The sequence below is a fragment of the Gymnodraco acuticeps genome, unplaced genomic scaffold (assembly GCF_902827175.1).
Source record: "Gymnodraco acuticeps unplaced genomic scaffold, fGymAcu1.1, whole genome shotgun sequence".
In the NCBI taxonomy this organism is placed as follows: domain Eukaryota; kingdom Metazoa; phylum Chordata; class Actinopteri; order Perciformes; family Bathydraconidae; genus Gymnodraco; species Gymnodraco acuticeps.
In genome coordinates this window covers 633,841-646,762 of record NW_022991761.1, presented here as the reverse complement: position 1 = coordinate 646,762, position 12,922 = coordinate 633,841, and the positions used below count along the sequence as shown (strand labels likewise).

Sequence of the window (12,922 nt, the reverse complement as noted above, 5' to 3'; positions counted from 1 at the left end):
TCAATTATTTCCTTTTATTAAAGAAAAGTATAAGAACATAATTAATAGTTTTTCTATCATCCGACTATTATTAATATAAGAGAGCTTTTTAATACAAAGTGGTAAGCACTGAGTGTGAATGCATGAATATGGGAGAAATGCGTTTAGGACAGCCTTATTAGGCTTTCTAATATCACACACCACTGAATTTGTAATGATATGCAATACACTTCTGTGCTTTATTTACATGCTATTAAACATTATTTACTTTAGAATGCATATGCCATAGTTCTTTGGTTCTTTTTGTGGAAGTTACTCAAACGTAGTGTTATCAGTACATCTACACAGACAGTTATATCATAAAGGAAAACATTACTTTTATTTTAAGTAACTAGTAACATGTGTAGAGAGGTTACTGTAAATCAGTTAGCAATTGAGCACTTCCAGTTCCCTTTTCTCAAAGTCAGTTTTTCATTTGTATTTGGTTAGATGCCTGAAATAATGTCTGTGGTAAACAGCTAAAGCTTTTTAACTTTTGTTGTACGACATAACATAAGTCAGTAAATACCCAACTGGGGATTTCTGAAGCTTCTATGTGTCATAAAAACGGTGGTTGCTAACAAGTGATTAAAAGAGACTATTAAAGGTGGGGTAGGTAAGTTTCAGAAACCGGTTCGAGTGCACTAACATTTGAAAGTACACAGCCGAAAATAATCCGCCCCTTCCTTCAGACTTCCTTACAGAGCACCTCCTCCAACACACATGAACGCGCACATGACGTCAGCAGACTGGTGAAAGTGGCCGCCTGTTGCTGGCGAGTCATTGAAGTACTGCTGCAATGCACGCCCAATGACTGCACGCCCAATGAGGGCACGAGATACATTTGTGCGTGCACGAGATGGAAGGCTGACAGACAGGGCAGCAATCCAATCCGTTTAGCCGGGCCAGCTAAACGGATTGGTTGTACTTTTTACAGTATTACAGCTTCCACAGATGACATTTTTTTATGGAATTTTTGTCAAAGCACTTCAGATATTCATTGCTATCGGGATGTTAAGAGCATTCCATGGAATATAACAAAAAGTGTTTCTCGAGCCGGTTTCTGAAACTTACCTACCCCACCTTTAAAGATCAACACACCAAATAATAGCCGCCTTTAGCCTAGCGGTGATATCATCCATGTGACTGAAGCATTTTGTTTATATAAACCTTTGACTTTTGACGATTGCATTTTTGCTTCAACTATCACACACAAAAGAACTGAAACGTTGACTTTAATTAAATGTATAATGTCAACAGATATCACAGAACTGTTAGTTACAAGCAAAAATATTTAGTATAAAAATGTTAGGTTCAACTTATTCTTATTGCTTTCAACTAACACAATACAGTTGTGTAACATCTGTTGACATAAAACATTTAATTAAAGTCAACGTTTCAGTTTTTTCAGTGTAGTTTGTTTGCTACAGATATTATTTCCTGCAATATTCCAAAACCCAGTTGATGCTAACTTTCCGGATCGGCCTTCACAAATACGTCATCACTGCACCACTCTATTACACGTTTTGACAATGCTTACCTCCCTTCTCATGGCCTCCTCCAGGCTCTCCCCCACCTCCACCCTCCCTGCAGGCAGGTACCACTGCTTATAGCAGTCCTGCCTCGCCTCCTGCACCATCAGCACCTCCTCCTGGTGGTTGACACACACACACAGTCACACACACATTTCTTTATTTTTATATTCTTTTATTTATTTTAAAGATTTTGGAGGTTTTTACTTATATTATTTACTTAACAGTTTTATTAGCAACATTTCCTTTTAAGTTTTAACCTTTATTCAAATTATTATTACGTTTCTATTTGTATTATTATTTTATTTTATATCTATATCTATTCTGTATATATAAATAGATACAATAAAATATATATTTTTTGAAATACACTGTATATATTTTTTTCAAATATATTTTATTGTATCTATTTTCTAATGTCTTCCTATATTTTCCCAAAGGGGGTCTTGTTTTATTGTATTGTATTTTATTTGTATTATCATACCTTTTACCTCCTTGTGTCTCTCAAACTGTTATATCATGTTGCTACGCTGCATGTTTCCAAAAAGGTCTTACCTTACTTTCTATGTGAGGTGAATTTCTTGTTCTCTGTTTTAATTTGTATTGTGTGCCAATTTGTCAAAGCACTTTGAGCTGCACCTGGTGTGTATAATGTGCTGTATAAATGAAGCTTTATTGTTATTATAAAATAATCTGATGATGAGGTTACCTTCTCGTTGAAAATGACGGCGCAGACGATGTAGGTGACGGTTTTCTTCAGAGAGGCCGGTTTGCACTGCTCCGGGCACAGGTCACACCCGGTGACCTCTGACCCCTGACCGCTCATCAGCCTCTCCACCTGCTCCTCAACCTCCCTCCACTCCTTCTCCATCACCTCCAGGTCTGCACACACAGGAAATACATCACAATACAGACATCATTAGTTTTAGCACACATTGTGATCTCAAAGTGGTTTACTACAGTGAAGTAACAGAGTATTTATTGTAAACTTAGTATTAGAACAAAACAAAAAGAAGATAAGAAGACATTTGCAGCAGAGAAGAACAAATCATGCCATTGTTGTTGGTACTACTTTATAATACTAAAGTTTTGATAACTACAGTTTTATTACACAATCATTTTTAACAGCCTGCTTTTTATTTATTTGTTGGTATTTGCTAGAGTTTATCATTTACAGATTGTTGTTTTTTTAGCTTGTAGTTAGTTAGAGTGAGTTAGTGTAGTCGGTTAGAGAGGGGGGGCATATCAAATCCTTAATAGGCTATATATATATATATATAGTTTGTTTTAATATTATATTGATAAAAATGGTGATGCAGTGCATTTTCTAGGGCGGGGATTGTCAGATCAAATAATCAGACAGGATATTCCAGAAATCCAGGCGTATCGTGGCAAAACCATCTGAAGCGTGGATGTTGGTAATTGATACAAATGATAATTATTTAACCGATAAAATATGATACTGCCAACATATTACCACACAAATTAACAGAGACGTGATGTCTTCTAATGCCTTAATACCAAATATATTTAGTATGACATGGAAAAACATTAGAAGATCATCTCAGGCCGAGAATTCTGAAATTATTTTGCCATTTCTACTTGAAAAATGACGGAAACAGTTGATCGAATTATCGTGTCAGCTCTGAAATTTGGTAAGCACATTGACACACACATAGATTTGTCTCATAAATATTTGTGTGGACATAAAAATAATTTGTGTGTAAATATGTGATTTGTAAATGTATGGGATTAGTTTTGTTTTATAAAGATAAAGTACCACTTTCTCAGAATCAAGCTAAACTAAGAGTTTAAGAGGGAAAAAAAACGGAGTCAAGCAAAATACATTTTATTTAAAAAATAAAACGTTAAATTACAAACAAATCATTTGTGTAATCATGTAAACTACAAGTATTTCTTCTTTGTTTTAACATGTCTTTTTATTTGCAGTTCTCTTTGCTTCTTTCTCAATGATCAGACTTTTGCTCTCGCTGCAGCTCTCTCATTTTTGGTTTTCGATTCTGACACAAACGTCCCAGGTAGGTGAGACTTTCAGGGGTGTGCCCCCATTGGCTACTCAGTTTTTGAGTGACAGCCCACTACACCACAGATCATACAGTGCAACTCATGCAGCAAACTCCGGAGTCCATTCGGTCACGTTAGTATCGGTGTCTCCTGGGGAGTTTCATGAAAAATATCGGACTTATCTTATGGATTGCTGTGAATTATACTTGTGTTGTGTAGTTTATACTTTGTTCCAACTTTAAATATTTTAATACCTGAACACCCTGCTGCTGTAAAATAATTTCCCAATATGGGATTGATAAAGTGTCTGTCTATTTATTTTATAGATTAAAAACACACATCTATGTATTTTCAAGCTAAAGGTGATACACAATATAAACTGTATACTGTTATTTATTCAAAGACATGTTACATTTCAAAAGCATATATGGCTATGTTTAGTACAGACAATTAAAGACTGCTTTAATTTAACAAATTATACAATATAAAAGTGGCCTCCATCCATGGATCACCATGTGGTTTCCCCATCCCGGTGCCGGCCTGGCCCGGCTGCGGGACCCGCGGTCCCTCTTTCCGCCATCACAGCTCTGCCGTCGATAGGCGGAATCCTGCAGGAACTGCCGGAGATCATCGAAAAGGCAGCCGCCTGGAGAGGTCTCCTCGTTCCTTCGGGTCAGGAGAGCTCTCTTGCCGGTGGCAGGAGTGTTTCTCCCGGGTACAGACCGTCCGGACTGAGTGACCCGGTCTGGCCGTACTTCCCGGCCATCCGGAAGTACCAGGAGAGAGCGGCGGCCTCTAGGAGCCCGGGGCCCTCATACGTCCCCCTCACCAAGGGGTTGACGGATGTTGGTTTTCCGACCGCACCTCCCCTGGAGCCGAACCTGACGGCATTGTTCGGGGTGAAGCAGGCCAGCACGGTCGCTGCAGGGCATCCCTTACTTTCCTCCCCCGGGGACCAGGTTGTCATCCGCCAGACTGACCGGATGCACCAGTGTGCCTTCCAGACGTCTGCAGCGGCGAACAACATCGCTCTGCTTTCTCACTCCGTTTGAGGGGGATTTTCGTGAAGAAATTAAAAACATTTCATCGTCCAACAGTTTGCCTGTGTCATCAGTAACAACTGTTTCTCACATATCCCCACCCTGTGTAAGCCAGCTGCCTCTGACCTGTCGGTTAATAAACTGCAGAGCTTGCGGCATTCCTCTGTCCCAGACAGAGGTCGCGTTAACCGAATATTTTCCGTCTATGACGGATTTTTTTTAACAATGACGGAAAAATCTGAAAGCCGTCATTTTTCACGGATTAGAACAAACTCAGAAAAGCACCACAGATTCCCCGTAGCGAGGCTCCGGTGTTATGCCGTGTTATGCATGCCCGCCCAAAAGGAAATTATACCGTTTCCAAACCTAACTTTGCCGTACAAATCATTGAAGTGAATATTTGCTTTACGCTGTACGCGCTCCCGCGAGGTGCAGTGGACAAGCATAACACGGCGCTAACAGTCCCCTGTTGACAGTTCACGAGCGTGCTCTCTCCACCCCCCCCGGCAGAGTTGTGTACAGGCCGACCGACGGGTAATAATGGATTTTGACGGACATTTTACAATCCTGCCCAAAAAATGACGGGCAGCGAAAAAGTCTAGCGCAACCTCTGGTCCCAGATATACCTCCTACACACGGTCATAATAAGCCCACGAGCGCCATTATAACGCCTTGTGTGGACAGCACTGCACACACCTCCACTCATCCCCATGATGAGAGCCGGAGTGACACGCAGCGTGTGGAGGCTCCCTCGCAGCCATTTCGGTCCAGGCCCACCTTGGGTTGACTTGCCTCACGGGCAGCGGCGGCGAGGGCTCTGGCGTGGCGTGGCGTGGCTCGTCACCATGACAACCACAGCACATCACAAGCATGTATGCCCGCTCTCAGAGTATTTCTCAGAGTGGCAGCGCATGTGTCTGATGGACAGATGGATGAGCAGGCTGATCAGCAGAGGGTACACTCTGCAGTTCGCCTCTCCCCCCCCCCACAGTTCAATGGGATACAGGAAACACTCCTGTCATCCCGGGAACAGTGTCTTGCGCTCCATTCAGAGCTGCAGAAACTCCTGTTGAAAAATACTATTTCCAGGGTTCCTCAAAGGGAGTAAAATCAGGGTTTTTTACTCCCGTTATTTTCTATTCCCGAAAAAGACCGGTGGAATGAGACCCATCCTCGATCTGTCAGTATTCCACATGCTGAAGATCAAACAGGTGCTTGAATGTGTTCAACGACTGGTTCACTTCCACCTGAAGGATGCATATTCCCATCATCCCGAAAACACAGGAAATTCCTGCATTTCTCATTTCAGGGAATATCAGACCAGACAATCGTTTGACGTTCGGATATTCCCTGGCTCCTCGCATTTTTTCAAAGTGTGTAGGGAAGGCTCTGAAGCCGCTACACAGAGGAGGGATGAGAGTGTGGTTTTATCTGCCGACCTGCTGTTGCTGACTCGCTCCAGGGAGGAAGTCGCTTTACAGACGGTACATCTCGTGTCGCATCTGTCAAAGCCTGGGTTTCATAATAAAGTGGAAGAAGAGCTGTCCTCTTCCCACTCAGACAATCGTTTATCTGGGAGTGGAATTAAACTCAGCCAGCATGAGAGCGCGGCTCTCGCGGCAGAGAGTGGAGAAACTGACAGCTCTCCTCCGGCGTGTCACACCCCACAGCGTGGTGACAGCCCTCTCCGTGATGCAGCTGCTCAGCATGACGTCAGCTGGTCACGTGGTGATCCCCCTGGGGGAGACTCCAGAGTGGGTTCATTCGCCTGCGCATCGACCCCGTGGGTAAATGTGCTGGAGCTGCTCTCCGTTTTGGAAAGTATTCCAGAACTTTGCATGTGTTGATTCACACAGACAACAGGCCACGGCAGCCTACCTCAATCGCCAGGGAGGAGTACGGCTGCTGTTCTGGTCGCACACACACGTTGCTCTCCATCAGAGCAATGTATATTCCCGGCGAATTGAACAGAGGGGCTCGCAGAACGCAGGATCACCCCCCTCTGGGGGTAGACACGTTCGCACATCGGCCGTGGCCCAGGGTGCTGTTATACGTTTTCCCACCAGTTCCGCTGACCCCTCGGTTCCCGGACCGAGTGCGGGAGAAGCGGCTATCAGCGGTCCTGATAGCCCCGGAGCGTCCTGGTTTCCATGCCTACAGTGTACACTATCAGGCAGACAGTGGGAAATTCCGTGGCGCGGGGACGCTCTCTCCCAGGCAGAGGGAGCGATCAGCAGCCATCCAAACGTTTTCTGCGAGGAGTACGGAGACTCAGACCTGTGTCACGCACACTGTCGCCTCAGTGGGACTTGGCTATGGCGTTACGTGCACTGAGTAAAGCCTCATTTGAACCTTTGGATCAGGTTCCCCTTAAGGTTTTGTCAGCCAAAGTAGCATTACTTTTAGCACTGACATCAGCAAAAAGGGTGAGTGATTTGTCTGCCCTCTCTGTGGCTCCGTCATGTCTCCGGATCCAAGGAGATGGCAGCTCAGCTGTTTTGTCAGTGGAAGACATTTACACTGCTGCATCTTGGTGTTCCCCCTGTTCGTTTATTCAATGTTATTTGAGGGATGTCTCCCATTCCTCTCTGACACACCCTGTACGGAGTGTCCTGTCAGAGTGAGTGATGTCAGGGATCCAGCTGTGCGCGCTCTCCTGCCTGTCTGCACGCAGAGAGCTGCTGTTCCCCCTTTTTTATCGCTGGACAAAGTATAAGCTTCGTCTCTACTTTTTCACGGTGGCAGGGTTGTATTGTTCCCAGCCTTCGTCCCCTCATGGAGAATATTCATGTTATGCTATATTCCAGGGACGGTGATGCGCCATTCGCATGGCGCAATAGGCATGGGTTGTTATCTGAGCAGGTGTGTCTGTGCTTCTAGTGCCGGGCGGACCCAGTGGGGCGCAGACTATGCTTCGCCCTTAACCCAATAGCGATAGCCTTAGAGGGCGAAGCCATATACGAAATAGAACTGAAGTTACCTACTGTAACCCAGCTTCTATGAGTATTGGTGTAGCCCTCTAAATTCTGGGCCCCACTAGTGTTAATTTCGTCAGCTATTTTTTTATTTAGTTTTAGTCTTAGTCCTGTGTTAAATTTCCTTTTTAGTTTTAGTCATATTTAGTCACCTTCATCCTGTTTTTATTTAGTCAAGTTTTAGTCGACTAAAAGTCTGAGCATTTTAGTCTTATTTTAGTCAAATAAAACTAATTATATTAGTCTACTTTTTGTCAATAAAAACTGTTGAGTATTTTTTAGTCATCAGATTATATAGAACATTTCAGTCAAACTAGTCTAGCCAAAACCAATAATTTGTCATTTTAGTATATATAAATAAATAAGATTATATCTTGTCCTTATTTGATGAAAAACACAGGTTGAATGATTAAGCAGCTTTGCAGAGAGTATCTGCTCAGGTTTGTGGTGTTTTTACCAGCTGTGTTATGGCCACATTGCTTCCCTTCTGATAAAACAATGCATTCGCTTTTTTTCTCCGCCTCATTGTAGGGAAAATGGGCCCAAATATCACATTGTTTCTTTCTCCCAAGCAGTGGTGGCTTTAGACTTTTTCGTTGTCAGTCATTTTGACGGATCGTAACATTTCCGTCATAATCCATTATTATCCGTCGAGTGCACAATTTATCAATCACTCGCGCTGACGGGGGGGTATTCGGTTAACGCGAGTGCGACCACTGCTCCCAAGCCCTGTTGCCATTTCATTTTCTGTTAAATAAGGTTAGTTAGACCATGAGTTAGACCCGAGTCTTCCTGACAGTTCATATTGTGCCGCTGCCCGGTGTAATTCAAATCTACCGCCGCACACAGCACGGACACACAGCTGCTGCCCTGCCGCAGCACCGGAAATGGAACTGCTGGGAGAAAAACTGACTATCAGAGATGTAACGTTATCTTTGATAATATTTCGTCTCGTCACTTTTCGTCAACGATATTGCATGATGATTTCGTTACAGTTATTGTTTACTGCCGTCGGTGCCGTCTCGTCATCGTCTCGTTTTCGTCATGGAAAAAAAGGTCGTTGACGAACATATTTCGTCATAGGTTTAGTCAACGAAATTAACACTAGGCCCCACTGGCTCCACGAATAGCTGAAGAAAAGCTGTTTGTGTGGGAGCAGATTGTCGGGCCTCCTTCCTATTTATACCGGAAGTGAGTCCGAAGATGGAGCCCACCTCGCAGGTTGGCGTGGACTACAAGCGTTTTCAGTGCTGCGCGGGTGCGCAGGGGATTACCCAATAGTGATAGCCTTAGAGGGCGAAGCCTATACGAAATAGAAGCTGGAGTTACAGTAGGTAACTTCAGTTTTCCTACAAAGAGAAGTAGTAAACTCAGCCTCCATTGATTTTCATATCAAATTAGCGTGTTAATAAAATAAGCGATCATGGCTTATACTATCTAAACAGAATCATGAAAGCATGTTGGTAGAGTCAGGCACACGAGTCCGTTTGAGTGTCTGACTCTACCAACAAGCTCACGAACTGCCAGCTTTTCTTTACTTCTCTCTTAACACAATAAAGAAACAGACCGTATAGTACAGCACAAACAACACAAATGATCAATACTTACATATATTTTCACTTGTAGTATTATAATAATTGAAATGCTGGTTCTTCTGGGGGTGTTCTATCCACGCTCAGCTACCGCACCGCAGCTGCACTGTAGCCTGCAATCGCTGGAGGACTGGGCTGTCACTCAAAAACTGAGTAGCCAATGGGGACGCACTCCTGAAAGTCCCACCTCCCTGGGACGTTTGTGTCAGAATCGAAAACAAAAAATGAGGGAGCACAAATGAGAGAGCTGCAGCGAGAGCAAAAGTCTGATCATTGAGAAAGAAGCAAAGAGAACTGCAAACAAAAAGATAAGTTAAAACAAAGAAAAAAGGATTATAGTTTACACAAATGATTTGTTTGCAACTTATAGTTTTATTTTTGAAATTACATTTATTTTTGCTTGACTCAGTTTTTTTCTCTCTTAAACTCTTAGTTTTGCTTGATTCTGAGAAAGTGTTCCTTTATCTTTATGAAACAAAACTAATCCCATACCCATGAGTTATTATTGGTTTATAAGCTAAACTATTTAGCGGACCCTGACAGAAGCTAAATTAGCTTAATGTCGTTAGGAAATCAGTTGTTTACAAAGACTTCCCAACCGGAAATAATATGTATCACTAGACTGAGAAGAATGTACAGAATTAAAAGCACAAACCTTTTAAATTTGACGACCGTGTAAAGTTGACATGCAGAGATTCGTGCTGCCTGCTGCTGCTCTGTTTTGATATTCGACACCGCAATCCAAATAGGAAATGCACATACTTTTCCGGCTCTCAGTTTTTCGAGATAAAAGCTGTCCTAAAAATGTATTAGAATAAAGGTTATTAAGTTACTTAATTTAGACCCTGGTTTTCACCACTGGTTGCTGGCACAGGTTACAACTATTTTCATATACGCTATATAGCAATCCATATTTCCAACAATGCAAAATGTAACGTTTTTTCAGGCTCCTTATTAATAATCAGTATTTTATTGTGAAATCGTTTACAGGAAGTTAAAGCTTCTGTAGTCTTCTGGCTTCACAGTGGTTTTGTAACGTGTAAGGTCACACAGAGGCGCTTTACAACCGTTTACCCAGATTAAAATGACGTGCAAGTTATACTTTTATATTTTGTTTGATTAACTAGCGTGATGATTTATTGACGGAACTTGTTCAACCAACGTAAACAAGTAAACAGTTGGCCGTTTGAAAAAGGTAAGCTAACCTGCTAAGCTATGTGACTGTGTTATCTCCTAGTTTAACTAACATTAACATTAGCTGTAACACTTCCTGGAACTTACATTTAAATGTCTTTAGGGCTGAAGGAGAGAGTGATATTGCAGTCCTTATTTAATTACATTTTGAATTATCTGTATAGATCAATTGCACAATGCACCAGGTCATAAAACTATTTGGTCCTTGAAAATCATTAGAGTTAATACTAAGATTGGGAAATTGGCTCTTAAATACTAGGCTACATAAGTGGGACAATCTGAAGAAGCTTGTAAATGTAGACACGCTGATTCCTTTGTTCAATTGTAATCACTTTAGGACAGACAGTGAAGCATTGTGCATGCATGTTTGCTTTGAATTAAAGTTGTCCTTGTGATGATGTCTTTCGCCTGTCAGTTGTGCAATTTGTAAGTGTCTAGTTACTTTTTACATATAAAAACATGGGATGTGCTTCTATGATATGACACAGTACTGTACCAATATACAAAAATGCAACCCAGTATTTCAAACAGTATCTAAAATAGTCTCCACATTAAGTGCCCTGCCATGTACATGTTCCTGAGGAAAACGGATAGTATACAAATACAATATTGTGAAAAGTGCCATTGTGCATATGGAGTTCTTTTAATTCTGATTAGCTGATATTAATTATGTTCTTCTATTGAAGTAACATTTTGCAGTCATGCATTTTACTTGTAATGGAGTAGTTTAAAACCATAGTAAATTATTTAAGTAAAGGATCTCAGTACTTCTTCCACTTCTGCTTGTCCTGTCTTTGTATTCTCATCATCCTAACTCAGTGTGTTTTATTCCTACAGTCACATCAGATCCCAGACAACTTCTCAGCCAATCAGATCCTGCGTGGACCCACTCTCCTCAGAGACACCTCTATAGGATCAACTGAAGAGAACTCACCGGAAAGTAAACTAAGTGGAGCGTCGGGGGCCCTGAGTGTTTTGTCTTGTAGCTTTAGCTTTACACTCTTGACACATTCAGGTTCAACATCACGTGAGAAGCATCTGGTGGAACCGCACTACCGCAGCTGTGGACTTGGTTTGTGATCTTTGGTGAGTGAGTTTGTCCGATGGCGAGGCAGAGTAAGCTGCAGAAGCAGATCCTGGCTCTGTACCGGCAGTTCCTGCGGGCCGGACAAGACAAACCAGGCTTCATCCCCCGAATCCGTGACGACTTCAGACAGAACGCTGGCATCAAGAAGACTGACGTGATGCACATCGAGTACCTGTACCGACGAGGGCAGAGGCAGCTGGAGCAGCTGAGGGACGTCAACACCAAACAGTTGGGCTCCTTCGCCAAACCTGCAGAAAAGAGCTGACCTCTGACCTGTACGGCATCATGTGACCATGGACGACACTGACAAATACCTCTCAAAGACTTACGACCAAACTGTCACCCGTGTTGCTCTGTATCCAGTTGGGAAAGAAACATGATTTTGGAGTTTAAAATCCAAATGAACGTTCTCTGATTGTTTAGACGCATTAAATTAAAATATACTTCATTTGAGCTCTCATGATAATAAATGTTGCTTTGAAGAGAAAAAGGTTATTACTGCAGTTTGTATCACTGTACATGGATCCATCAACATTTTAATAAGTTCTCAAATGACAGACTCCACTTTTATTCATGGTCATCAGCTCTGTGAGGCTATACTTGGACAGTAGAGCTTATTGCTGCTCACTAAATACTATGTTCACAATAACTAGGCTAACATACTGATATTTAGAAAATAGTGCTGACAGTCATAGTTCAGCTAAATATCAGCAAACATAAAGTAGGCTGAGGCTGATTGGAATGTCATTCATTTAGATATTAGGCCATAATCATAAACAAGATGAAGATGAATGTCTGTTCAATGGTTCATGGAATTCCTTCAAATAACAGATATCGGTCATGCTGGGAGAGTACACTTTATGCTATTTTTAAGCATGTATATTGTTTATAAAATATGATGCATTGCTGTATAGATTAAACAATTCAACAGTTTATAAGTAGTTAAAATTAGCATATGAGTGGATACATTCAAAAAATAATAAGTAAAGGGAAATATACATCAGAAAACATGTAAAAAGAAAATAATACATTTGGGAATAATTAAGCATTTATAAGTAATCACTCTAATAAATATGTTATCTATTCATTTTTCTATTTCTTTGAACAAGTAATTTTCAAATTAACCTCAACATTTATTTAATGATTGAACACACCAAGGAGAGACGGTTCTTAACTATAACATTTATGTAAACCTTTAGATAATTTAAGTTTGCTTATCATTTTATTTGAGTTTGCCTTATTTAATTTGATGTGATTTTGACTATTGTAAAGGCCACTATTTTGTTGGGTGTGTGTTGTAACAACCTTAATTGAATGAAACACACCAGCCATGGACATCAAGTCGGCCTGACGAGTCACAACAACACTAAGAGCGAGAGAAATAACTTGAAAGATAACGTATTGGAAATGTCAATATCTACAAGACTGAAGCTGACGAGTAGTATAACAGTTATATTAG

At 41.6% G+C, this 12,922-nt stretch overlaps 2 protein-coding genes across 4 annotated transcripts in view; one reads left to right on the top strand and one right to left on the bottom strand.

Moving 5' to 3' along the window:
* The window catches only part of nudt18 (nudix (nucleoside diphosphate linked moiety X)-type motif 18), a 32,525-nt gene extending 22,596 nt beyond the window's left edge, over window positions 1-9,929 (bottom strand). Inside the window, exons 1-4 of one of the 3 annotated variants that reach the window (XM_034199333.1) lie at window positions 9,838-9,929; window positions 9,199-9,373; window positions 2,260-2,432; window positions 1,559-1,669 (exon numbers count right to left, since the gene is read on the bottom strand). In XM_034199333.1, the coding sequence (XP_034055224.1) occupies window positions 1,559-1,669; window positions 2,260-2,421 (273 nt within the window). In that variant the 5' untranslated portion in view covers window positions 2,422-2,432; window positions 9,199-9,373; window positions 9,838-9,929. The remainder of the gene's footprint in view (window positions 1-1,558; window positions 1,670-2,259; window positions 2,433-9,198; window positions 9,374-9,837) is intronic. The other 2 variants (XM_034199335.1, XM_034199334.1) reach the window with 2 other exon arrangements.
* Window positions 9,930-10,167: 238 nt separating this feature from the next.
* Window positions 10,168-12,550, top strand: sdhaf1 (succinate dehydrogenase complex assembly factor 1). Its single transcript, XM_034199353.1, has 2 exons — window positions 10,168-10,377; window positions 11,214-12,550. Exon 2 carries the CDS (start codon window positions 11,480-11,482, stop codon window positions 11,726-11,728), a length of 249 nt encoding a protein of 82 aa, XP_034055244.1. The 5' UTR covers window positions 10,168-10,377; window positions 11,214-11,479; the 3' UTR covers window positions 11,729-12,550.
* The last annotated feature ends 372 nt before the right edge of the window (window positions 12,551-12,922 follow it).

What these genes read in the sequence shown, in the direction of transcription:
- sdhaf1 (XM_034199353.1), top strand. Translation starts at nt 11,480, where the DNA reads ATGGCGAGGCAGAGTAAGCTGCAGAAGCAGATCCTGGCTCTGTACCGG.